The 26,791-nt window shown below is 42.3% G+C and overlaps 1 protein-coding gene across 1 annotated transcript in view; it reads left to right on the top strand.

Moving 5' to 3' along the window:
• Window positions 1-26,791, top strand: part of LAMA4 (laminin subunit alpha 4) — a 137,381-nt gene that overhangs the window by 40,226 nt on the left and 70,364 nt on the right. The window contains exons 3-7 of the mRNA XM_008706201.2: window positions 5,159-5,283; window positions 11,485-11,565; window positions 20,662-20,876; window positions 22,841-22,936; window positions 24,815-24,966. Of these exons, the coding sequence (XP_008704423.2) occupies window positions 5,159-5,283; window positions 11,485-11,565; window positions 20,662-20,876; window positions 22,841-22,936; window positions 24,815-24,966 (669 nt within the window). The remainder of the gene's footprint in view (window positions 1-5,158; window positions 5,284-11,484; window positions 11,566-20,661; window positions 20,877-22,840; window positions 22,937-24,814; window positions 24,967-26,791) is intronic.

Below are 26,791 nucleotides of genomic sequence, written 5' to 3'. Positions count from 1 at the left end.
CCATCAAGCTGTTATCTGGCTGGTGGAAACATGGATGGATTTTTATTTTCTTTTTACTTTACAGTATGCCTCCCTAAATTCTCTACAACTGTCTGTAGTAATTTTGTAGTTAAAAAGATATTGATATTCAAATGGACTTCTACCCCACCCTAAGCATAACGGAGAAAGGGAAGTAATCCAATATATTGAAAGCTAATGAATTTTTTATTACTCTCAAAGCCTAATTAAAACTTCATTCAGGAAAGCAAAGATATTACATCTCTAATTTCTGCAGACACTAGCATTTTTCTCATGCTTTTCAAACTCTCCTTTATTATGTGTGTAAGAGAGAAATCAACCAATGTAAATTCCTGTAAGACTAAATATGTGTGATTAATAAACCAGCGCATTCATTAGACGTCCCAGAGCAAGAAAAAATTGAGATATAGAGACTTCTTTTTCCTGTTTTACTTGCAACTATAAAGTTGGTATCTAGATCAAATGTGTAATTCTTACATCAAAATTTTGACAATTTTCCAATATATTGCAACTTGGAAAACCCCAAAATTTTGCAAATAGGGATGGATTTGGTTCCATGCTAACTCAAGTTTTGAAACGTCAGAAAATTGTATGTCCAAACAATTTAGAGTCCTTTGTTGCTTTGTGCCCAGTCACGTGAGAATATAATAGGACCTGAATGCAAATAAGTTCCCTATACATCATTCATGTTTCTTCTTTTAACCCTGAATGTTTTCCTCTTCTTATGTTCTCCATCTCATTAATGACAGCGTCATTCTGCCAAACCCTCATACTAGGATGTCACAGATGCTTCATCAACTTCCTTTCCCTCTTCCCCAACATTCAACCCCAGAGAAAGCCTCTTCTCTTCTCTGCCGTCCCACTGCCTTCATTCAATCCACAGCGTCCCTCCCAGACCATAACCATGACTTCCCAAAGACTCATCATGCCCTGCTCCAGACTTTCCTTCCCCTAATCTGTTTCCCTTACCAGCAATGGAGATGTCTTTCAACCTAATCAAGGCATTGTCCTTTCTAAAATCTTTCAAGGCTTTCTACTCCAGCCCCACTGAGCTGCTCACTGCCACGGGAACTAACTCGGTATGTGCAGAGTCTGTGTCTGAATTTGTGCTCCCCTGCTCTCTACCTGGGATTTCTTGCTTATCCTTCAAGGCCTAGTTCAAATGTCATCACCGCCATTAGGTCTTCTCCAACTTTCTGAGGAAAAGCCAGAAGGTTTCCTTCCTCTTCGTTCCAAAGTAGCAATATCCTTTATACATACCTCAGTCACAGCACCTAGCACACTGTATTAGTGTTTGTTGGCCTCTCTGTCTCCTTCACAAGCCTGTAAGTTACTCAAAGGCAGGAACCAGGTCTTTGTCATAAAATGACACATAAATGAATTTGGTCTTCTTCATTTTAATAGCAGTCACAGCTCGTTTGGTCTTCTTCATTTTAATAGCAGTCACAGCTCGTTGTCTGTCATATCAGCTGAATCCAGGCTCATTAAATGAATGAATGAATTAGTAAAATAACTAACAAATGCAAAAACCTTTCATTTTATAACTTACGAGACGCTTGGGTCACTCTTCATTGTGGTAAAATGTATTGTCTTTCTATGCCAGATACTCAGGCTCAGGCCCAACGCTGAGCAACTGGCAGTGTTACTTATTCTAGGTGTTTCTATTTAGACCCTTGCTTCTTAAAGTATAGTCTAGACCAGCAGTCCTGGTGATACTTGGGAGCTTGTGAGAAAGGCAGATACTCAGGCTCCAGCCCAGATATCCTGGATCAGAATCTGCATTTTCACAAGATCCCCAGGGCCTTGGTGTGCACAGTGAAGTTTAAGAAGCACTGATCTAGACAGAGCAGAAGTTCTCAGACTTTGGGTCTCTTGAGCCCTTCGCACTCAGAAGAGTTATTCAAGTTGCCAAAGAGTTTTGTTTGTGGGGATTATCCATATTTCCCGCATTTGAAATATAACTGTAAATAAATCTTTCAAAAAGGGCAGCAGGGGGCACGTGTGTAGTGCAGTTAGTGGGGCGACCTACTCTTGGTTTCAGCTCAGGTCATGATCTCAGGGTCATGAGACCGAGCCCGGCATCGGGCTCCATGGTCTGCACAGAGACTGCTTGAGTTTCTCTCTTCCTCTCGCTCTGCCTCTCCCCACTCTGCACCCCACCCCTCGCTCTCACTCTTTCTAAAATAAATAAATCTTTTTAAAAAAAGAAACTTAAAACTGAAAGTTTTTCTAGTATTTTCTTGTTAATTTATTTCAAATACCTATAAACCCATCGCATATTAGCATAAGTAATATGCTTTTATAAAATATAAACATACTTTACAAATTAAAAATATGGTCCATGTTTGGCTTAAGAGAAGGCAGCTGGATCTCATATCTATGGTGATATCTCCATGTCCTGTAGCCTAAGGAGCTCCAGCATCTACTTTACACACATAAGAAAAGGAGAGTCCAAAAGATAAATAAAATCTTAGTATTATTAGGAGAATGGTTTTGACCTCCCTGCACATAGTTTGAGAACCACAGATCTAGATGGACTATAGTCTTGCATACTCATGTGACAAACCACATGAAGGCCAGCTTGATCCTCTTAGGCCTTCTTCCTACATTAAACTGGTTCTGTGGCCCAGTTATCAAGACACATTTCTCATGTGAAGAACCATAGCTGATGCCCAAATGCCATTCCTCACACTCACCCACTTATCTGCCATCACTGTTACCATGTAGTTTTCTTAACAACTGGCCAAAGATTCAGAATGCTTCTTTCATTTTTAAGCGGGGTCAGTTTTATTAAAAAACAAATTCTCCCTCTACCCTCAACAACATACTTACTTATCATTGTCATTTTTCTTTTTAGTTTTTTAAATGTCAGAGCACTGACGGTCAAGGCATATTTGCAATCCCAGAGTAAAAGGTTTCATAGCTAGAAGAAATTTTACAGGCCATCTCATTTGGATTCTCATTTCACAGATAGAAAAGAGAGACCCAAAAAGGTCAAGTGACTTGTTCAAAGTCCACCAGCTAGAAATGGAAGCAGTAGGGCCCTTCATCCCTGCCTCCAGAGCCAACTATCTCTGCCCATCTTCCAGAATGTATATCAGAACTTTTTAGGGAATTCCCTAACAAACCCTTTAAAGGAAGGCAGGTGAGGAAAGTCAGTGTTCGCACCCTGAGCATTTAGAGGTCCAAGAGATTTGGTGGCTTTGCCCTGGAGGGTAATTGCTCCTGGAGGCTGCCATGGCAGAATTAGAGCCCTGACAAGGAGTTCAAAGCACCCATCGAGCCATAAGGAGGCAGAAAGGAATCAACTTATTTTTGCAGCTTAATAAGCATTTCAGGCAGGAAGAATGACCTAACATCTTCCAACAAGCCTGTTTTGTTCTACACAGATAGGCTTCGGCTGTCCAACAAGGACTCAGACAAATTTGACCTCAACCTATGAGCAGCCATGCCAGGTTGCTTATGGCTTAGATTCGTGGTAGTTAGGCAAGGCTCGTTAGTTTTCCCTGGGATGTGAGATTGCCACCGACTTTGAGCTGACTTGGGTGCACATTAATTTCCTTTATGTGCTCCAGACACCAATTCATTAATTCACTCTTTCCCACTCTTTCTTTCTTTTTTCCCCCACAAATATTTATTGAAGACTGACTTAGTTCTAGATACAGTATTAAGAACTGGGGGATAAATTTGTTAACAACCTGTTGTCTATACATCATACTTTATTTTTCAGTTTCTCATTGATCTGTCAGGCACTCTGAACTGGCCTCTAAATTCTGTTCTGCTAACATAATTCTAATTAGGGGCCAAAGATTGTCCATACCTAATGGCTGACCAAAGGCCCAAAGACTGTTCAACCATGATAACCTGTTACCCACATTAGAAATCTGCCCTTTTGAGCTGAAGTCCAAACCGTTAGTAAAATAGTATGACACCTTCTAATGTAGTCATTTTATGCCTCTTTTGGGAAAGGAGCCCTTTGTCTAACACATTGGAGAAGTGGTATAATATGGGAATTAACAGCCTGGTTACTGGAGCCAAATTGCCTGAGTCTGAATCTCACTTTTGCCTCCTTCCATCTGTGTGACAATTTATTGGGTGATTTATTTAACCTCTCAGTGCCTCCATCTCTTCATATGTAAAATGGGGTAAAAAATAGTAACTTACCTTAGAATTATTATAAGCATCAAATCAGTTAACCCATGTAAAATGTTTGGAGCATTTATTCTAGTTTGTTATTCTATTTTGAACTTCACCGTAGAACACAAAGACAAAAATCAAGAGCTCAGAGTCCACCTTACTACTGCTCCATCTTGCCTTTCCTTAGGGGCTTCCACAGAGCACTGTTTGAAAACAGTTGTGTCTGTGGAAGCTCTTGTGCACAGATGTTACTAAGGGAATGGATTAAACAGGAGGCTGTCTCTTTGATGACCTTCTAATTCTAATGGCGTAATTTTTCACCAAAAACCCGATTCAATTTTTATACACTCTGGTGAACATAAAGACAAAAATATCACAGTGCTAACGGCAGTGGCTTTGTGCAATCCAGTTCAGTCCTACTGGAGAAAACGATCAGACTAGCATCACTGCCTCTTTAGAGTCCTAGGCAGAGATTAATCCATGAACTTGTCGCTGCTCCGTGAACTCCGTTTTACTAAGTACCTACTCCATTTGAGTTGGCGGCAGTTTAGTACTGAGAGGCACAATGTGGCGGAAGGGCTGCTGAGGTTGGGAGTAGATGATAGTCGTACCATGTGGGTAGTGGAATGGGGGAAGGATCAGGGAGGGGGCATCAGAAGGAATTCCTGGAGGTTTCAGGCCTACTACAGATCTTGAAAGATGACCAGGCATTCTAAGCAGAAAAATCAGCCTGATGATGAATTATCCCCTCTGCATGCAAACTCTGAACTCCTCAGCTGCTAACGCACACACGGAAGTTCAGGATGAAGTCATCCACCATTGTCCACAATTTCTAGTATTGCCTGGGGCCGACATGGCTCTTTTGGCCTGATCAGTGCTGACCACACAATCAATTCCATCAGCCTGACATCCCCTTGACTTTAAGTACTGTTTGGTTCCCAGCTATGTTGTGTATAACATCTCTTTTGTGTCTTTGTCGATTTTCCTATCTTTTACCTCACAGCACTGCCAGCGGAACACGACAGGAGAGCACTGTGAGAAATGTCTAGATGGTTATATCGGAGATTCCATCAGAGGACCACCCCGGTTTTGCCAGCCATGTCCCTGTCCCCTACCCCATGTGGCCAAGTAAGTTCTGAGAGAAGATGTTCTCTTCTGCTGCTTAGCCCTTAATTATGTATTTTTCATTTTTTCTCTATCCAGAGTTCTCAGGTTTTCCCACCTTAGTGGAAAGACTGAGTACCTCATATTGAGATGAGTCTGGAAAAATAAAGTAAAGTTCTTTAGCCTAAATACACGTTCAGGGAAACATAAGCACTAGTGGTATGGGTGATGACTCTGTTCCCAAAACACTGAGGAGCATCATAAGGCCAATGGAGTCTCCTAGGTTTTAAAAGCAGGGCTAATTTCTCGGCTATCCCTTGACCTAGGCAGATCACAACTGGTAATGCAAACAGACTCATAATCCAGTATTTTTAGTAGTAGGGTTTCCTCTTACTCTCACAGAACAGAGGATTTCCTATGTGTGGCGGCAAACTGTTCAATCAGAATTAGAACACAGATAAACAGAATGCATGCTTTAGGCCATCAGCTCATAAAAGATTTCCAAGAAAACTAATTTTCGCTTCTGGCTGTGTTTTGACCTGAGTCAGAAGTTAAAGGGAATAGACATACATCTTAATGGAAATAGTGGAATTTTTTCAGGAGCATAATATGTATAAATCCAATAGTCAAGTCATGATTGGCCATTTTATTATCTTAAAAATGACAGAATGTAGAATTAAAATGGTGTAGTGGTAGTTGGTTTTCCAAATACCAAACATTTCTCTGATTCTCTGAAGCCAAGTGAGTGTCCTACAATCAGTTCATTTCTAACATTAACTAACTACCCAGAGTTAGCTGGCCCATACATTAAGTCCCACTTCAGAAACCAGCCACAAATGGGATCCTTAGACTACTCACCTATCTGCTCACTAAACTATAAGTTCAGGAGTTGCCTCAGGTTCAATAATTCTCTACAATGACTCACAGAACTCAGGAAAGTGCTGTACTTATAATTACAGTTTTATTCTAAAGGATATAACAGAAGCCAAATTGAAGAGATGCATAGGGCAGAGTGTGGAGGGGGAGATGGGAGGGAATAGAGTTTCTATGCATTTCTCGGTTGTTCACCAACCCCAAAGCTCCACAAACCTCACCTCCTTTGTTGTCTAAAAACTATGTATGTTTCATTACATAGTCAAGATTGATTAAATTACTGGTGGTTGGAACTCAACCTCCCTCCCCTCTCCCCTCCCCTGAGGTTGGGGTTGAAAGGGATGGGGTTCAAAGTTCCAACCCTGGAACCAAGTAGTTTTCACCTCTGACAGACCAGCCCTCACACTGAAGCTACTTAGGGGCCCATCAAGAGTCACCTCATTAGCATAAACTCAAGTATGCCTGAAAGGGACTCATTCTGAAAAACAAAAGACAGTCTTATCACTCAGGAAATTCCAAAAGCTTTAGGAGCTCTGTGCCAGAAACCAAGACAAAAACCAAATATATTTTTTTTTTCTTATACCACAAGTAGAAAGAGTAATGAACCTAGGTTCGTATCCCTGGTTTGGCACAAAATAGCTGTGTGATCTCAGGCAAGATACTTTCTCTCTCTGTCTCACTTTCCATGGGATTTTGGGGTCAAGGAGACTAGATTCAGATCTTGGCTCCATTCATTGATTCCTTTATCTGCTCTGGATCTCGGGGTTTTTTCCCTGTGTTGGTGTAAGGATCTGCTTCATAGGTTGGACTAGGATAATATGTGTGGAGCATCTGAGTTGGTGCCTTACAGACAGAAAGGTGTATGTTAGATATTGGCTTTATTGAACACATACTTTGTATTTTTTCTAACACTAATATTTTGCTTACTGTGTCCTGCAATGTTCTAAGTGTTTGGATGTAATATTTAGTTGATAGCTGTTATAAAGATTAAATTAAATAATGCTTATAAAGTAATTTTTAAAAGGCCCAAATGTTACACACACACACACACACACACAAACACTTTCTTATAAAGAGAACAAAGATTTCGGCTCGGGGCGTGGTCCTGGAGTTCTGGGATCGAGCCCCACATCAGGCTCCTCCGCTGGGAGCCTGCTTCTTCCTCTCCCACTCCCCCTGCTTGTGTTCCCTCTCTCGCTGGCTGTCTCTCTCTGTCAAATAAATAAATAAAATCTTAAAAAAAAAGAGAGAGAGAGAGAGAGAGAGAGAACAAAGATGACAACTAATTCTCCCCCTATTTTTTTTCTTTTTTTTTTTTTTAAAGATTTTATTTATTTATTTGACAGAGACAGAGACAGCCAGCGAGAGAGGGAACACAAGCAGGGGGAGTGGGAGAGGAAGAAGCCTCACAGCGGAGGAGCCTGATGTGGGGCTCGATCCCAGAATGCCGGGATCACGCCCTGAGCTGAAGGCAGACGCTTAACCGCTGTGCCACCCAGGCGCCCCCCCTATTTTTTTTTCTTAATTGAACACCAATATCAACTAACATTTCACTTAAAAGCTTGTGATTTGTTCAAATCCTTTGATGAGTCTGTCAGTGAAGAAGTCAAATGTTTTACAGCCCACATTTTTCTTTAGAAGCCACTAAACTGCTTCAGTCCTTACTTTGTGATTTTTCATGTCCCATGGTATCAACAATGTGTGCAAAATGGATGGTATTGAGAGGGAGAGTAGAAACCTCAAACATTAAATGTTCTGTTATATTCACCCAAGTGTGTCCTGATTTATGAGTTCCCTTTGTCTCATCTAGGTATGTTCTTTAATCGTTCATTAATATTCTGCTCTCAAACATTAGTCTTAACCATATCTGATGAGATGTTCGGCATACCGCTCTCTTGCCATGCTATAGTTATTTTGTTAAATATACCTATCTCCAACTTTCCAATAACAGGTTCTCCTCGTTCTCCCATATAAAAGAAAATACTATGTAGTATCATTTGCTCAAAACAGGTTTATAAGCTCTGAGGTGCAGTTTCTTTGGAAACTAAAGATGAATTAGAAAGGCAATCTTCTAAATTGTATTGTCTGACATTTGCACTTTCTGCCCCATTCACATTGATGTGGGAAACAAAGGCAAAAGAAAAAATTAAATTTCCTTACTACTTACAGCCCACTGACAAGTCCTTGAAACCAGAGTGACCTTCCTCTGGGAGCTCAGCTGCCTTGATGTTGACACCTTCCTAAAGGCAAACAAAAGTCAATCTTAGCTGAACATTATCCTGACCCCCCAGGATCCTGTGAGTCTACTTGAAACATAGAGAAATTCCTTTTGAAGCTTCCTTTATCTCCACCCCCAAGGTACATGTTGGCAATCATCCTCCAAGTGTATGGCCCACCGATATACATCTGAAGGGTCTCATGACTTAGGGTGTACTAAACAGTAATAAATGACCTTGTCCTAAAAATAGCTAGCCCCCTCAGGGTCCTGGAAACCTTGTCTCCAAAATTCCTTGGAGGCTTGTGCTGTCCCTAATCCCCTCCCAACTTGAAAGTATATAATCAGTCAATCATCACAACCCCAGTGCAGCTCTTTCTGCCCACGGGGTCCTGTCCCCATGCTTTAATAAAACCACCTATTTGCACCGAAGACGTCTGAAGAATTCTTTCTGGATTGTTCACTCCAAACCCCAACATTTCCACATCAATATGGTAAGACTCTCTTACCTAAATTATGACTTTAATGTCTTGAGATAAGAAACTTTTGGAACCTAATTGTGTGGACTGAGAAGTTTTGTCTACATGCAATCAACAAATATTTATCGAGAACTTATTATGTGCCAGTCATATAGTACTAGCTGCTGGTCACACCAGTGATAAAAAAATCAAAACGCCCTGCCTTCATTAAAATAGGTCAAAATACAGCAGGATTTTGAGCTCCTACAGCAAATGACTGTTTCACCTTTTCAGCTAGGTTATCCAGTATTTCAGTTGATCAAGAAGCTCTTCTGAAGGCTCTTTCAAATAAATAAATAAAGGAGAAATTGCCAACTGGGTGATGAGCTTCCTGTCTTGAAGGAGGAAACAGTTTTTATTGGATCACCATTCCCATTCAGGCTCCTTGGGTGTGTGAGCAGATCCAGGTTCAAAGAACAATTGAGGGTCTCAGGGAATGTGCTCTGCAGTTAGGCACATATTCATAGATCTGAAAATTGAGCTCTCTAACAGTACACATTTGAAAATGAAAAGCCTGCTGAAAATTGACACAAAAGCAAAAATACCCCCACATAAAAGTAAAGAACATTATGTGGGAGTGTAGAGGAATTGGGAGAGACCTGCTTTCTCCGAGGTGGAAATAGTCCTACTTCCTGTGTGCCTTGGGGGAAGAAACTGGCTACAAATAGGGAGGTGTGGGATAGGGGGATGGGCGCAGGTACAATCTGTGGTCACAGAACAGGACGAATTTGCCTGGATTCTATAAGGTTCTAGGCTTTGATATGGCCTTATTATTGACTTAGTTAACTATTTTCAAATATCTTATCAAAAATCAAATACCCATTGCCTCTTTTAGCTTTTTAAAAATTCATATTGTTACTTTCTATAAAAATTAAAGTGCCAGGGCTTTTATTTGAGCTCAGAAAGTCAACCTAACATAGAATCTAAATTGCGCTTTGAGAGATCCTTTAGTTGAGCCTCCAGACCGGGATTTGGATTTCCAGTGACAAGAGCCCCATCAGAAAGCAATGAAATTAAGCTTGAGGGAGGTAAGCAAGCAGTGCTGAGTCTATTTCTCTTTAGGTTCCATAAAGGTTTCCAAGAACAAAAGGCTCCCTTCCACTTGGAGAGGGCGCCATGGTTGTTAACGTGGGCTGAGAAAGGCTCAGCGTTTTCATTTCCCTAGCCAAAAACAGACTTTACCCTAAGCAAAATATAAACAATTAATGCTGATAAAAAAACAAAAAAGGAATCTCAATGGTTGGCACTGCCTCTGACTCTCACTCCACTGAGACCAATGGTCACACAGCTATTCCCAGGGACCATTTGCACAGAGTTCATTTATTTATTTTGGAGTTGGCCAGACATCCTCCCCATCTATTAGTAGCTACAGTAATCATTTCAATTAAGGAAAATGTCATCTGTTTGAAGCAGCAGGACATTAGCTAAAGGCAGAGGACTCTAGACACAGGCAGATGCTTCAGTCCTTCAAGCTGTGGGCAGGCTGCTGGGAGAAACGTCTTCAAAGAAACACGCATGAGGGTTTGTCCACATTCTGGACTCTTAACTGACAGTATTTTCTGAAATAGGCTAAAAAACAAGAAAAGCAAAATGAAGAATAAAGCCCAAAGAAGTGTAATTTTGCCGAAATGTTTTTAGCCAAACTGACAGAAAAAATAAACTGTGGATAATGCCTTTCACGGTGAAGTATATATTGTTTTCTGACTGATTTTATAAATGTCTTCCAACAAAGCAAACACATCCCTTTGCTTCCCTCCAAAGACCATTAGAGTAAAATTGCTAATACATGCGGGAATGTGAGAGCAGCAGGTCACACTCCATTGATGGCACAATACCTAAGCCAATTAATTGGAAAGTCTTTAAAATTTTTCACACCCCCCCTCATACGGACCGATTTATGTGTCAATGCAGAATTTTCCACACATGTGAAGAGTTATATTCCTTTTCCCCTGCCTTAATAGTTGAACAATATTTTTATTGTTTTTCTGTCTTGTGTCCATGTTTTTATTATCTAAAAACCCCAACCAACCAACCAAACAACAACAACAACAATCCACAGTAATCAAGAGAAGGGTTTCTGTGGACAAGAATCCTGTTCCTGTGGGTCCTATTTATTGCTTGTGTACTTGTTTTGTGACTTGATCAAAAGAGCCAGTCCCTGCACCTTTTATTCCAACCTTTAAGGTACACAACAAAGAAATCGGGGTTCATTGGGGTTTATAGAGTACAGTTTAGAAGTGGTTTATGACCTTGAAGAGCGGAAGAGCTCTAGTACAGAAAAGAAGGGAGAAACTTTCAAATGTATATACAGAAAATGGTGAGAATAAAGAAATTCGTCTTTCATAAAACATCACAGGTAACATATAAAATAACTTAATTATAAAATAAGTAAGTGGATCTGGGAAATGGTCCCACCAGTGGATGAGCATTTTGGCATCTTCTATCTGGGCCTGCTAGTCTAAACTTTCCTGAAAGGAAGAAGATTTGATTTAAATAAAGCAAATGATGACACCCATTAGAACTTGACTGGGACCAAGGTAGAGACGACTAAATCAAAAGTTAAAACAATCTTTTCAGTGATGTATGGAATTGACTTCTAATATTCTCTTATAATTCCAGTTTTGCCGAATCCTGCTATAGAAAAAATGGAGCTGTTCGGTGTATCTGTAAAGAAAACTATGCTGGACCTAACTGTGAAAGGTAGGTTAACCAAATTCACTATTTTCTGTGTGGGTTGAAGGAAACTTTCTGTTTCCTGCACTCATCAGCTCTGCCATGCTCCCATTCAGTGGGTCTTAGGAGGAGAGTGTGGAGATTGCATTTCAGAACGCTTTGGGGAAGCTTTCCAAAATCCCATGCCCCAGACAGAGCTGTGACAATATGCTCCCCATGGGTCCAGGTCAGGGCCACTTCTCAGGATAAATGGTCACGTGAAGAGGAAAAGGAATATGTATAATTTGAAAAGATTCTTTAGATGGTTTTGGTAACACTCCTCTCTCTCTCTCCATCACTGGGAACCAGTAGTGTAATTAATAGAGAGGGTTCCTCAGTAGAAAAAGAAGGGGGGTGGGGATCCTCTATCAGTCAGTAAAGCAATACACTGACAAAGGCACGAACCTATTATTTAGTCCATTCTTCATACCTTTTCCCCTGAAAAGTAAAGAATTCCATGAGAGTTTGGGTTTTCTGAATCCCTATAGGTATTTACACCTAACACCCTTTTTTAAAGTTGCTCTGGGCTTTGCTCAAATAAGAAAGACTTTGGCGACTAAAGATGTGAGCTTTCCACGGCATGATTTCCTGGCGAGACATTTCCCATCCTCCCCACCTGTCAGTTACTCAATTTTCTCAAATCAAATGGCTTTTGCTAAAAGAGTCCCACAGAAAGATCTTCTTTTTTTTAACAGAATTTCCATTAACAGCAGCCTCTCCGTTGTGGCTAGGCACAAGAGGATGTGGGTGCCATACAGAGAGGGAAGGACCGGGGGACTTCTCAAGCCTCTGGTCCAGCATCTGCACGTGCTCAGACAGCAGCGTACTCCCACTGCCCCAAGCGCGGCACACAAAAGCCTGGGACTCTAAATATCAACCTTAAATGATAAGCCATCTCACTTCCTCAGAAAACACCCTGTACCTCTCAAAGAGTAGTTCCAGAACTCTTTTTAAAAAGCCACAGTGTCTATGGTGAAGAGAAAATCTCTATACTCAGAGGGCATTGCTATTATGATTACTAAATGTACAAATCATAGATAATTCCTTCACTGAAGATCTTTTTTAAGGGATTTTTCTCTTTTTTCACTATGAGGGAAGAGGGAAATTGAAAGTCCATGGCACATATGAATTTCATCTTTGAGAGGGACAAATAGAGATTTGGTTAATTAACGTTTGTGACACACTCATTCCGTATTTTCTTACTCAGGGACCCAGGAATATGAGACACCTGACGTTACTCACTTTCTGGCTCCATGTGAGTCAGAGAGGATTGTTCACCAGCTAGGGATGGACCTTCTTCTCCTCGGTGTCTGAGGTTGAACTTCGTTTAGTCTGACAGAGACTAAATGGGTGTTCGACGGCCCCTGGGATGGCCTGCTGACCACATGCAAGGCCTCCCAGAAGTGAAGTCATCTCTGTCCCTCAGGGCTCAGTCCTGCAAAGTTGCACCGGGATGCAGATCCGGGTTCTGTCCGTGAGAGCAGGGGGCCCGGCACAGGACAACATGCCCGCCTCAGACGTAGGATTGTAGATGATCGGTCTCCTGATGCACGTTGGAGGCTCCTGGCCCTACCACTGCCCTGTAAGGCTCTGTCAGATCTGGTGTAACAGTAGGGTCAAGGGGAGAGCGCTAGTTGTCAAACAGCAAGGAAATGTCACGTCAGCCTGGCCGAGTTTGTATCTCGGCTCCAACCCTTGGGCATCCGCCTGAGTGAGTTATTTGAGCTGTAAGTGCCAATTTTCACATCTCCAGGATGGAGAAAATGAAAATGCTCACCTCCTAGGGCTGTCGTGAGGTGATACTGTGAGGTTTTTAGTATGGCACGCAGCACTTAAGAAATGCTCCAGAAAAATTGCCTGGTGATGGTAGGAGTCATGGTGGCCATTGTCCAGTTCCCACCCCCTGGCATAATGTGTGCCTGGGAGAGGTTGGATCATTTCCCTGAATCGCAGCTTCCTTAGCCAGAAATGATAGCTTTGAACTAGATAGCACCCCTTGTTGCTTGTCTCCTGTGTCCTCCCTGTTTTACATTCCTCATCTCTCAGCCTCATAACTGCCCTGAGAGGAGGTGGTATTTTGTCATATTGCAGATAAGGAAACTGAGGCTAAGGGAGGTGATGGGGCTGGTCCACAGTCACAACACTGCTAAAGGGAGGGGGGAGACCAGGATTCACAGAGTTTGGCTTAAAAATCTGGATTCTTCCCCTGTGCCCATACTGTTTTTCCCAAATGTCTTCCCAAAGGTCTTCTATTTTAAACTTTGACAATTAATGAAGTAGATGAGTCTCTGATATTCAGGAGAAGTGCAGCGAACCTGCTCCCAGATTCCCTTTGACTGGAGGCTACATCAACAGACGGACGTGCTGGAAATAAGTGTCCTTCAAAGGCCTGTCCTCAGCATTGGGGAAGGATCACTCTGAGCACTTTTCTCTGCTTTGTCTGCTCTCTCCTGCCTACCCTTCCTCACACCCTGCTGTTTTAAAGAGAATGTGCTGAGGCCTTTTACGCCAAAAATTGACTTCCTCAAAATGGAAATGACCACACAGCAGACTGGTAGAGGGAAGAGGGATGCAGTACATCTAAGGCATGGTCTCTTACCCTCAATGAAAGTCAAGGCTAGAGCAGGAGACAAACCCAAACACCATTCATCACAAGGGAAAAAAGGAAAGCCAAATAAAAGGACAAGCAAAGCCTCTTCAAGAGTGGTGGAAGGAGTGATCGCTGTCCCACAGAGAGGGCCGGATCATTGGGAAGGGGGGTCATCACTGCTTTTGCTTTGTGTTTGACCTTGGGACTGATGGGGGTTTAGTTTTGTTTGGAGTTTAACAGCCAGGTTGTTAAATTGTCGCAGTTAAGCTTCATCTAATCTATATTTTCAATGTATCTGTGACCTTGGAACTCTCCACAGATGTTTTCAAAATATGCTGCTGACTTGTATGGACGTCTGTTTCAAACAAAACTAAAATTGGTCCAAACCAAGAACACATTAGGTGTTTCTGTACTTAGAGATCTTTTAATCAAGGGATGGTTTTCAAATCTAACTGTACGTAAGTATCTTCTGGAAACCTTCAGGTTCCTGAGCCTTCCCCAAATCGCTTCCATGCCCCACTGAAAAAGAACCTCTAGGACTAAGGCCTGGGGACCTGTGTTTTGACTCCCTGTTGGGTTCTCACGCCAATCCTCTCACTGCCCGTGAACTACTGCTCAACCTCTCCCACCGCACCTGCGCGCTGTACAACACTGCCTCTCGAACGGTAGCTCAAGAGCCGCTGGTGTCCTCAGAAATATTCGTGTTGGTTCCTGAGTTCTCAGGGAATATTTTCTTAATTTTGTGTTTAATTTCAATGATAATCTTGAGAAAAAAGTTACTTGAAACATGTTCTGGACTTTCTGTAGAACCACTTTATAATAAAGGGAGATCTGCCTCAGAGCAGAGGAGAAAATAACAGCCAGGGGTGTGTCAATGACACATTACAGACAATTGGAGGTCAAATGGCATGACATCAAAGCAAACTGAGTCATCACCTAGCACATGGCAGGACATGGGTGCTGCACTCACAATCCTCTACCGTGTTATGTGGCAAGTAGCCCTTCAGTTGCAGCTAGATAACATCATCCATTGTCTGGAATTGATACTATTAATTTGAATTAACTAGTTTCACAGTTTTTTTTGTATTTTATTTGTAAAATTTATTTTGGTTTTCAAGATGTATAGAAACCATAGGTATAAGGAGTTTCTACCTAGTTTTATGTTCGAACTATTTAAAGATTTAGAGACAATTTAAATGAACCCTAGGAGAGGTATTCCATGAAAATGTTTTTCCTTTCACAGGGATCTATAGTGCACACAAGTTTGAGAAATATTGGTCTGAAGCATATAATATGAACCTCTTACCGTACCATGTAAAACACCTTTGTTTTTACAGTGAGGTCCGTGTTTTTTAGCCTGCCCTGGCTGGCTCTTCCCAAAGTCCTTTTCCCCACCTCACACTTTAACTTCTCCATGTGAGAGGTGCTGCTCCCCAAATCCACCAGATCGCCTGTAGCGCTCACCACACTGTGTTGCATTGAGAGGATGACCATGGCGATGGTGATAAAAACAGCAACATTTATGGAGCGCTTACCATGTGCCAGATAGCTGTTGTAAGCACTTTACATACAATGACACATTTGAACCTTAAAAAAAATTTCCTATGAGATACCATTTTTATCCTTCTTTATAGAGGAGGAAAGTGAGAGACAGAGAGATTAAGCCACATGCTCAAAATCACACATTTGAGGTTTTTTTTTTTTTTTTCCAGTCTCTACTATTAAAGTAGGAGCTCCTCGGCAGAAGTAGCATCTCATTCATTTCTCCGCCGCTCCTCCCCTATCACAGTATCTGGAACATGGTAGACACTCGGTTATATTTGTTTAAGTAATAACTTTTTTTTTTAACTAAAAGACAATAACAGTACTGTTAATGTTCCTTTAAAAAGGCACCTGAAGTGAAGACAGCCAGTCGTTGCTTGCCCTGTTTGATCCCCCACTCCACTCCTCCTCATGCCAAGAAAATGGAAGGGGTGACACAGAATTGAGAGAGTCAAAACACTGCCCTCTGGCTGAATAGAGGTTGCAAATGGAAGTTATCACCTGATGCAAATAATTATAAAATGCACAGGCCTTATAGACAGGAATTTTGCAGTTCTCATTCTCGTCTCAGTGTGACTTTCCCTCTGCTCTAAGTAGTACACTTTATTTTGTTTTTAATCTTATTTTTTGTAAGAGAGAGAGAGAGCATATGCATGAGCTTGGGCAGGCGGAGGGGTAAAGGGAGAGGAAGAAAGAGTCAAAAGCAGGCTCCATGCTCAGTGCAGAGCCTGATACAGGGCTCGATCTCATGACCCTGAGATCATGGCCTGAGTGGAAATCAAGAGTCGGACACTCAACTGACTGAGCCACCCAGGCGCTCCTAAGTAGTACCCTTTAAAGATGAGGAGCCTGAGACACAGAACCATTAGACTTAATCTAAGTCACACCTGGTTAGTGGTAAACCCAAAACCAAAACCCAAGAGCCCTGATGTTCAAGCCAGAGTTTTCAGCTCATAAATATGTATGATCTCAGTGCCTCAGTATTCCACGTTCTCTCCCATGGCAGCTTCAATAGTATTCCTTCATCCACTCAGTTTTGCAGTGGAGTGAGAGACATGCTAAGATAGTACAAGGACTTATCATGCGGATTTATCGCTTAATGATCAAGAGGGAAGAATGGGGCAGATGAAAGCAAATCCAAGGGGGCCTTAAAACCCTAACAGGAAAGGCTGTGTTTAGTATTATCAAAAATAATGATGATGACAGTGATAATGATGTTGGTGATGGCCTTGATGATAGAAAAGAAGAATAAAGAAGAGGTGGAGTAGGAAGAGAAAGCAAACATTTATTGAGGCTTGTGATTCCAGGGTTTAGTCTGATTCTTTCTGAAGGCACCATGTGTTTTCAAACTTACACTATCAACTCTGTTATCTGAACAGAATTCTTCTACGACTCCCTACTCTCTACCTCACCCCCCTTCTGGATTCTTACCCTGTGACCTTGAATGGGTATATTGTCCTAGTCTTATTTACCAGTCTTTTATAGAGAAGTAGGAAGCACTTATATGACACCTACTATGTAACAGGTGCTTTTTTTTATTTCAGCATTTAATTTAACCACAATGATGGCTATAGAATGGCATCCCTCCCAGAAAGACTTCTGTGCCACCTGGGAGTTTTGGCACCCTTGATAAAAGTATTCAGTGACAGCTGTATGGCCCTAGGAGGTGAAGTAAAGGAGAAAGAGCAGAGGAGAGAAAAAGAGCTCCACAAATTCCCAGAACAGTAGTTCTTGGTCAAAATCTTTTTTTCCCCAAAACATATTTCTTTGTTTTCTATTTTGCCCAAATAATATGATCACTAACTGAATTGACAATGTTCATATGCCACAGTTCTTTTGTTTACACTGTAAATTTGTCAGCTCTATTTTCCATGAGTGAATCAAGTCATTAATACAGCTAGAAATGAGATTATGGGGGAAGAAAATAGATAGGACCAGACTACTGGGTACCAAGCCTCCAGTGCTGACTCTAATTCCAACTGCTGGTCCTTTTGAACCTTCGTTATTTGTTATTTGAGAGCAGGAATTGGGTGCATTGATAGCATTTGATTATTCAATTGTTATAGTTACTAATTGATTAATTAGCTAATTCATTTAATGCCAGACTTGTAGGATACAAAGAGCATTAAACTTGGAGTCCCATAATAGGGTTGAGTCCTGCAGTAACGAACAAATTATTTAGCTTCTCCACACTCTAGTTTTCTTGTCTATAAAAGTAATGGATTATAGGGTGCAATGGGAAGAAACCTTTGCATGCTTTTTCTATAAAATCTGTAGGGCTGAAGTTGTTTAGGCTATGACTTCAGAATTGCCTCTGACCCTACCACGAAAAGATGTTCTTGAAACTCAAAGTAGGTTGCCACCGTGATTGAGATTCTGACTTGCAGAATGGAGAATTTGGTTTTTCTTGTGGGAGCCCAAGAGACAACCTATGGAGGTCAGACACAGTGGGATTCAACAGAGAAAAGACAGTAAGTGGCATCTGACTTCTGTGAGCTCGGGCAGCGTCCTTCACTGCCAGACCTCAGGATTCCCAACTCTACTTTGAGGTGGCAGGTCTGAGTCCCATTTCAACATGAGTCTCATACTCTCTGTTTGGTGAACTGCAGCAAAGGATAGAAATTCAATCCAGCCATGTGTTCCATGGAGGAATAATTTGTGCTGGCTTGGGAACCAGAGAACCTATAAATCAGAGGTGCAAAGACATGAGTATGAATAACAAAACTCACTGAACATTTCCTCCTGGGGGGTGTCTCTCCAAGGGTTGTGTGGCACTTACATTCATGCTTATCTTTTTCATAGACTTCGATTTCTAGAGTTCATGATTTTACGTATAATTGTGCTTGATTTGCTTCCTGTTCTTTCAGGGCATGGGCTGTGTGTTTTTCCTCTTCCTGTCTCTCCACGCCTTACATAAAATAGACATGAATTGTCCCTCTGTTGGATGAATTCATTCATTCATTTGTAACAGCAGCAGTGTGGTCCAGGGTGGAGTGAAGGAAAGAACATCAGGGTCAGAAGGTCTGGGTCTTGTGCTATGAATTCCTTGCTATATGAGCCTGGAAAACCAAAGTAGGCTCTCTCAGCTTCAGAATGCCAGGCTTGTGTGGCCTACCTCCCGGGTGTCTGTGGTAACTAAATAAACTCACCTCGGTGAAGCTATGGGATACAATGCAATAAAGGGTATAAAGATTGAACATATTTCATTATTACAACTACACCAAAAAAATTGACACAATAGGAATAAAACCTGGAAGAATGCATGCAAAATGTCACAGTGATTTTGTTACAATTTTGGGATTATAGGTGATTTTTTTTCATCTCTCTATTTTTCAAATATTCTGAATCATGAAATCCTTTAAAAAAAACTGTAATGTCTTGTTATTATTGGCCAGGTCTTCCTGATTTCCTTGGAAAGTTCTCTCCTGCTTTCCTTTCCAAAGCCAACGCCCTAGCCCAGGCCCTCCACACCCCAGCCTGGTCTCCCCATTCCAGCCCGCAGTCCACCCTGCCTCTGAAGCCAGCATCGGCTTCCCCCACCTCCGCTCTCATCACAAAAATCTCCATCGGCTCCCTTTCTTTTACTCTCTCACATCAGAACCCACTCCTGCGCCTGACCTTCAGCTCCAAGGGGGGGACTGCACATTCTTTCCAGCCACTCCCCAAAACATCTTCAGCTTCAGTTAGCCAGTCTTGACACGAGTTTAGGGTCACAGCAAAGAGGAGGCTAAAGCCAGCCAGAAAACATGTGTAGGTTGGCTCATACAGTAGTCTTACAAAGTTTGAGCCAACCTTTAAAAACTGTGATTTCACATAAATATCCAAACTTTAACATTTTTTCTTTAAAAATAGGAAGGTCTGGCAACACAGATCCTTCATTCCCTCAAGGCTGCAATGTGGAAACAGCTGACAGAAGCTGAGTAGCAGCTAGCCCTTTGGACGGGGCCTGTGGTCCCACCACTCACAGCAGGGCCTCTACTGGCCCACAAGGCACCTTTGGGAAAAGTAGAGAAAAGCATTTCTTCCTCTGAGAAGAAACAGCCCCACCAAGAAGACACAGCTTGGCAAGTCCAGCAAAGGCTGGATGGATTTTGGCCTCAGTCTCCGACTGAGCTGGGGTCTCTCATTAATGGCCCAGCTGGCATAATGGCGGCCCAGCTGGCATAATGGTCCACCAGCTCTGCCCCCACAACAAAGGCAGTTAGGCGCCTGGCCTCTGTAGGCTTACATAATGAAAATGTCCACAATAATGGCCCTCTGGGCTCCAATTTCATTTATCTGTGGTACTCTCAGCCCTGCCGTCTGCTTTGTCTCCACACTGCCTTCCCTCCATCACAAGATGGCTGTCAGAACTGAGTGCTACCTGCCTCTTCATTCACCTGTGGCTGGAGAGAATGCCTTCCCACAACCCTCACGTTAGAGCCCTGAGCTACACTGTGAATGAATCACTCCTCAGCCAACTTATTTTAGCCAGGACAATGCCAGGCACTAACTGGCTCAGGTGTAGGGTCTCTGAACAATTCACGATAGCAAGGCAGTTGGTGATTTATACCAGTGTTTCTCAATACAGGTGTTAACATTTTGGCCAGGACAATTCTTAGCTGTTCTCTAGGAGTGCACCCCCTGCAGTACATTTAGCATATCTGGCACCTGTCGGTCATATACCAGACATGCACCCTAGTCCTTGAGGTGACCAAAAATGCCCACATGCTGGTTATACCAGGACATTCGTGCATCTGAAGGTCTGACCAAACTGAATGGGCTTCAATACAATAGGGAAGAGTGGTTCCTTAAAAACAGAGTCTGGTCCCATTAGGAAGTTGATCAAGTAGGAACGAATTCTGGGATGGCAATCCACATATATTCACTACATTTTCTTCTAGGTAGGAGAGAAGATAAAAGAGAAGAAAAACTATGGCTGCTAAATTTTTAACCTGTGATTTCTGCCTCAGATGTGCCCCTGGTTACTATGGAAACCCCTTGCTGATTGGAAGCACCTGTAAGAAATGTGACTGCAGTGGAAATTCAGACCCCAACCTGATCTTTGAAGATTGCGATGAGGTCACCGGCCAGTGTAGGAACTGCCTACGCAACACCACGGGATTCAAGTGTGAACGCTGTGCCCCCGGCTACTATGGGGATGCCAGGGTAGCCAAGAATTGTGCAGGTACGGTACTGTAGATCCTGGCTAGCACGTACACTGAATTTAGATGGATCAATGTTGGGGGAACACTGCAAGTGCCCCCTTGTCACTTTCCCAGGGCAATGTGCATTCTTAGGAATGTGCGCCCCAAACTCACCAGGAGTACATATTATTATCAAGGCTACTGGTATAACTTAGCTCATGGGTAGAATAAACCATGAGACGGTCACACAAATGAACTTTCACCTTATGTTATATTCTTCCAATTTTGATCAAAGAAGTAAATCAAACTTCCATGGATTACTTATCATTGGCCAGAATTTTGAACGAAAACTTGCAAGATTTACCTCCGTTTTCTTATTCTGTAAGCTCTGTCCGTTTTACCAGTCATGTTCGGTAGAACTGACTTCTTAGTGAAATAGATTGGCAAGCCGAAGGTACAGTTTAGTCACCCCCCCCCAATGTCCTCAAATTGTCAGAGTAAATATTGCAGGGACAATATAAGAAATCTTCCCGGTTAAACTTCAATTAGGCTGAAATGTACAAACTTTATTCATGATTTCTCTAATCCATTTGCTGCATGGCGTGAAGCTCTGCAGAAATAAAGCTAAATTGCCTTCCTCTAGGAGCAAGGGAAAGTTGAGACTGAATGTTTCTTACTCTTTTGTGACTGAGAGGAAACAGAGTGAGAAAGAGGCATTGTGCTCTTGGGGCATGCTTCTCCTGGAATCCCCTCACAGAAGCAGATTCCCACCCAAAAAGATTTTAAGAAGTGAAGAGTTTAAAGCTGAGACAAAGGCGCACAGGATGTGCAGAAGTCACAATAAAAGTAAACACATCTACAAGAAGGCCAAGTGCACTGAGGCCTAAAACCAGAGGCAAGAGAGGAGTTATGTATCCGGTCGGGCAGGCGTCCGGAAGAGTATAGGCAAACTCAAAGCCTTGGACATTGATGCTGCAATTCTCAAACCATTTACTAAACTTTCGTTAAACTACATAGATGCAGGTCACTCTTAGAAAAGATGTGAACGTTAGAAGCAATAAAGCATGATCTTGCTGAATTGTTTAACAAGCCTACATTTTGTGGAAGGTTACACAGCTGAAATGCAATCAGTTCACGTCCCTCTTGAAGCTAAGTTTTTATGATTATTCTGTAAAGACCGTTAAGAGGTGGGGGAGAATTCACAATATCAGTCCAGCTCACAGCTGGCATAGATGGCTTAGGAAATCTTTTTTAAATATTACAAATGAATTGCTACTGAGAAATTCAGTGGAAAATGAACAGTCTGATGAGATCGGGGTTTTGTTTTTGTTTTTTTTTTCCAAAAGACATTCTCGAAAATCATCGGTAGATTAATAATGGGCTCTCGGGTCTTCTAAATTCACATAAATATGCTCCCGATTCTTTCCACAACCTTATTCCTAGTCATCCCACTGATAGCTATCGTTTGGAGGTTTGGAGTCAGCCTTGCCAAGGGTCAAGCACCATGGGAGCCAAAAATCGCTCTTGAGCCCCCTCCCTCCCTCCCTCCCGCTGCTCTGCTCCTCCCTCACACCTGGCAATGATCAACCCTGGAGCTGGATTAAACTGGAGGATCAGTCTGTGATGAAAGGAGGGCTCTCAGATTCCAGTTGAATGATGGGTTCCGGGATCGTTTCGTACTTTGTGAAATTTCCCAGGATCTTTTTGGACTGAAGCAATTGCACAGTCATGTCAGAATCCCAAAAAGTTGGGAAAGGAGTTCTAGAAAATGTGGATTTACTTTTGCCCTAGGGCTGCCTTTGAAAATCTCCCTGGGCTGGGTTTAATTGGGTGAGGGGCATAATCTCTAGATCACGGACTCTACACAGTCGTAAGGAAAAATATAATTAATCCCTATTGGAAGAACTATATACTGATAGCCAGTATTTCTAGAAACCAGGAAAACATTACCATATTTTAAGCATTAAGAAACGAATCCCTAACCTCTTGTTTTTGTTTCCCACAGTGTGCAATTGTGGGGGAGGCCCATGTGACAGCGTAACCGGAGAATGCTTGGAAGAAGGTTTTGAACCCCCTACAGGCATGGACTGCCCAACCATAAGTAAAAATAACAGTACATGATTGACTAACCCCACTTTCGCTAATGTGCTGCAGGTGTAGGATTAAGAAGAGCTATGCAATTCCCTCTCAAGAAACTGCCTGAGTCCCCCTCCTGCCTTTAACCCTGTCTGTGCCTCCACCAAGTGGACCCTGAGCGGAAGCTGCTTGATTCCAATTGGCAAAATGGGTGATTTACATTGAAGCAACACTATTTTAGAAAACTTACTTTATGAAGCCTTTAAATTCAGCATCTTAGCTCGTGGGTAAAGGCAGAGTCAGCAGCATAATTTCCTAGTGACCGAGTTCATATTAGCTCCTTTTTCTATATTATCTCTTCAAATCCTCAGATAATGTGATATACAGACAATGCTTTACAACACTAGGGAAACCAAGACACTAAGTGACTTAAGTGGCTTTTCCCAAATCACTCCAAAATGGACGTGGCCCCAGGAAGAAAATGTTCAGGCCTTACGGGATGGAGCTGTGGTCTTACTTTCCTGGGTTTCTCCATCATTCCTATCAATCAGATCCTAAGCAGTGCTGAGGGTGCAGGGGACTGCTGAAACACTTAGGAACAAACCCCCAGAGCTGGTCTTAATGACTTCTCAGGCATCTTGAAGCCCTTCATCCAGAAAAGGCTATGATTGATTCTTAGGATTTAAGGAAAGGTTTGCCTTAGAAAGCCCTTTACCAAGAAAATAACTAATATTTGCCTTTAAGGAGAGTGATTTAAAGACTATTTTAACTCTAGGTATCCCCTCCCCCAGACGAGAGTATCTTGGTCTCTCGGTGCCTGTGAGCACAAGAGATTAATATTACGGATGATTCACATCTTAGAAGACGGCACAGGATGTGAGGCACAAGCAGGGCAAAGTTCACACACTGATGGGCAAGGTCATTTTAAGGACACTTGCCCAGCCCAAAGCATCTCCTCCACCAGCCCTGATGTGCTGGGTGGGGAGCCATTCCTTTAAGATAGCATATACATAAGGCCATGTTAAACTTCAAATAACAAATTAACATATTAACAACTATTAACACTTCAGTCTTCATTTATTGGTTCTCTAGAGAAGAGCACAGTCTGAGGAAAAGAGATTGGGAACAGAAAAGTTTCAGAGAGTGGTCAAGACAGGTTTCAAAGCACGGTCTGCTGTCCTTCTGAGTCTGCCACAAGTGGGCACTGGGCCCCCCAGGAGTGGTGGTGGGGGATGGGGGTGGGGGTGATGACAGAGGTAAGCGGAACTCAAATGTGAAAGCAAAGAACAGGGAGAAACTATGACCTACTTCACCACATGCCCAGACTGAGCAGATATTCACAAGCAATGACATTCTACAGAACTCTTTCTGGCTAAAGTGTTTGTCCAGACAGGTCAGGCCACGCGAAGGCACTGAACCACCCCTGGGATAGGAATAGGAAAGAGGGGGTGCCAACCAAACAGCCAACTTCGCCAGTGGGCACCAAGCAAAGGCCTGACATGAAGAAAGCCATCCCAGAGGGCTGTCCCACCACTAAGGAAAAATGGAGAGTGTGCTTCTCCTCCCCTATCCCCCTTGCAAATGTCTGGCCCTTTTATGCTTCCTTTCTTTCTCAGTTCAGTGATTGGTGTCCGTGACAGCCTACTTGCCCTGTTGCATGCATTGTTCATTTTGTTATGTTTTAAGTGGGAATAGTGCCTGACGTACAGTTGGAGTCATCTTAGACTCCAGTGTGCTTTGAGTGTAAGGACTGGTTCTGTGACCCGGAACAGCTCCTCAGGAAACAAACATAAAAATAATATTAACCAAGGAAGGACAGTAATGATCTACTAGAGCACACGCTTCGCAGCCGACTTTCAGTTTTAAAGAAATAACCTCAATAACATGTCCATTTTACCTCCAGGCTGTGATAAGTGCATCTGGGATCTGATTGATGACCTTCGATTAGCGGCACTCTTGATTGAAGAAAGCACATCTGGTCTGTTGAGTGTCTCGTCTGGTGCGGCTGCTCATAGGCATGTGAATGAACTCAATTCCACCATCTACCTCCTCAAAGTATGTGACCATGTTGTACCTTCAGCGGAACCTCATGCTGGTCTTACGGGATCTCTCCTATAACTCCTGTCCCTTCTATCATCTGAGTCCCATGGCTGTCTTACAGACGGATGTATAACAGACTAGGAGATTAGAAAAGGTTGATTGTGACCATGAGCTTCAGTCCAAAGCAAGAGCTGCCATCTATAAAAGAAGTTAATGTGGCGAATACAACAACTAAAACAAGCAGTATCTATGTACCAATCTATTGAGGGAAGGAAAACACTCTTATTTCCTTGGTAGAATGGTACATTAGTTATTCAGGTCCTCAAACTTACCATTACCTTAACCTCAATTTGCAGTGCTTTGAGGAGTTTCTCTAGAAACCTCTCTCTTACTATCTCCCTCTCTCTCTCCCACCCCTAGCTTCCCTTCTTACTGACACACAGTCTCTCTCATCTTCCCATACACATACACACTGAAGCACACAGGCATACACGCTCAGTGTCTCCTCACAGGTCTAGTGGTTAATATCTAACAAACAGACAACAGTCAAAAACAGTAGACTATAACAGTGCTTCTATATCTGAACTTTAAGAGGTGTTTTTCCCCTCTAAATAATGGGCTTCTCTCACAACCAACAGATATTTTTTAAAACAATAATAATTAACTGAAAGGATAATGGGATTAATACAATTATATAAATATAAATATATAAATTTTAAAAAAGATTTTTACTTTGTCAATTTTGCATAATGTTTAAGAGCATAAACTTTGAAACCATACTGATCGCCTTCAGATCGCAGCTCTGACACTAATTATGTGACCTTGGCTAAGTTATTTAACCTGTTCCTTCTTCAGCTTTCTCCACTGGCTTTGAGGATCATTATTGCACCTGCCTCACGGGCTGTGGAGAGAATCCAGTAAGCAATATACATAGATATACACAGAGCAGTTGCACAGTACCTACCCTAGAAAGTGCTCATTAACCCTACTTTTTAGAGGTGCAAATAAATGATATCCACAGCAATTGGCCAAATAAGCAAAATGTAAAGCAAAGCAAGAACCACAAAATCATAGAGCTGGATGGACTCTTAGTGAGCAGTCTATTCCAAGCTTAGGAATCATTCTTATCTACACTCATCCGTTTGGACACGTGAAGGCACTACCTCTCAGGGTAGTCACCCAGACTCGGGCCTCTTGATACTGCTCAAACTCTCTTTCCTCAACAGCACAACTTCAAGACAGGTATAATTATGCTGACAGGAAATCAGTGCCAGGATTACAAGGCTTACTCCAAAGTAATCCAGCTAAAGCTACATTAGACCAAACTCCTCAAAAATGGAAAAGAAGGGGCAAATGGTCTGAAATAAAGAGAACTGCTCTTCTTCTCAAAAAAGAAAGAAAGAAAGAAAGAAAGAAAGAAAGAAAGAAAGAAAGAAAATTTCCAAACTCCATTTTACATTACATTTTACATTAAATTGACCCTTGTGGGTTGATCATTTCCTCCAGGGCCTGCCAAAATTGAAATTGTAAAGGTCAGACACCCTGGGCCCCCAGCAGTCTAGATGGTACCTTTGTGAAATCAGAAAAATGTGCCCTTTCTCCTTGGCTGGCACAACCCAGGTCAGGGTTCCTGGCCCAGTGAGCAGAGCTTGCAGAATTTCAGCCCTGAAGGCCATTGGAACCCTTGTGCAATCCCCAACCTTCATACCAGCTTATAGCGCCGTCAGACCCCACGGTTTTGGTAACAGAAGTTCACATTCTACCGTGAGTCCTCCTACACTGAAAACGTTGCCTGTATGTGTGTGTGTATATATATATGTGTGTGTGTGTGTATGTATAT

Source organism: Ursus maritimus, unplaced genomic scaffold (genome assembly GCF_017311325.1).
Source record: "Ursus maritimus isolate PB19 unplaced genomic scaffold, ASM1731132v1 scaffold_13, whole genome shotgun sequence".
Classification (NCBI taxonomy): domain Eukaryota; kingdom Metazoa; phylum Chordata; class Mammalia; order Carnivora; family Ursidae; genus Ursus; species Ursus maritimus.
The sequence above is the reverse complement of the archived record's forward strand: the minus strand, read 5'-3'. Positions and strand labels throughout refer to the sequence as shown.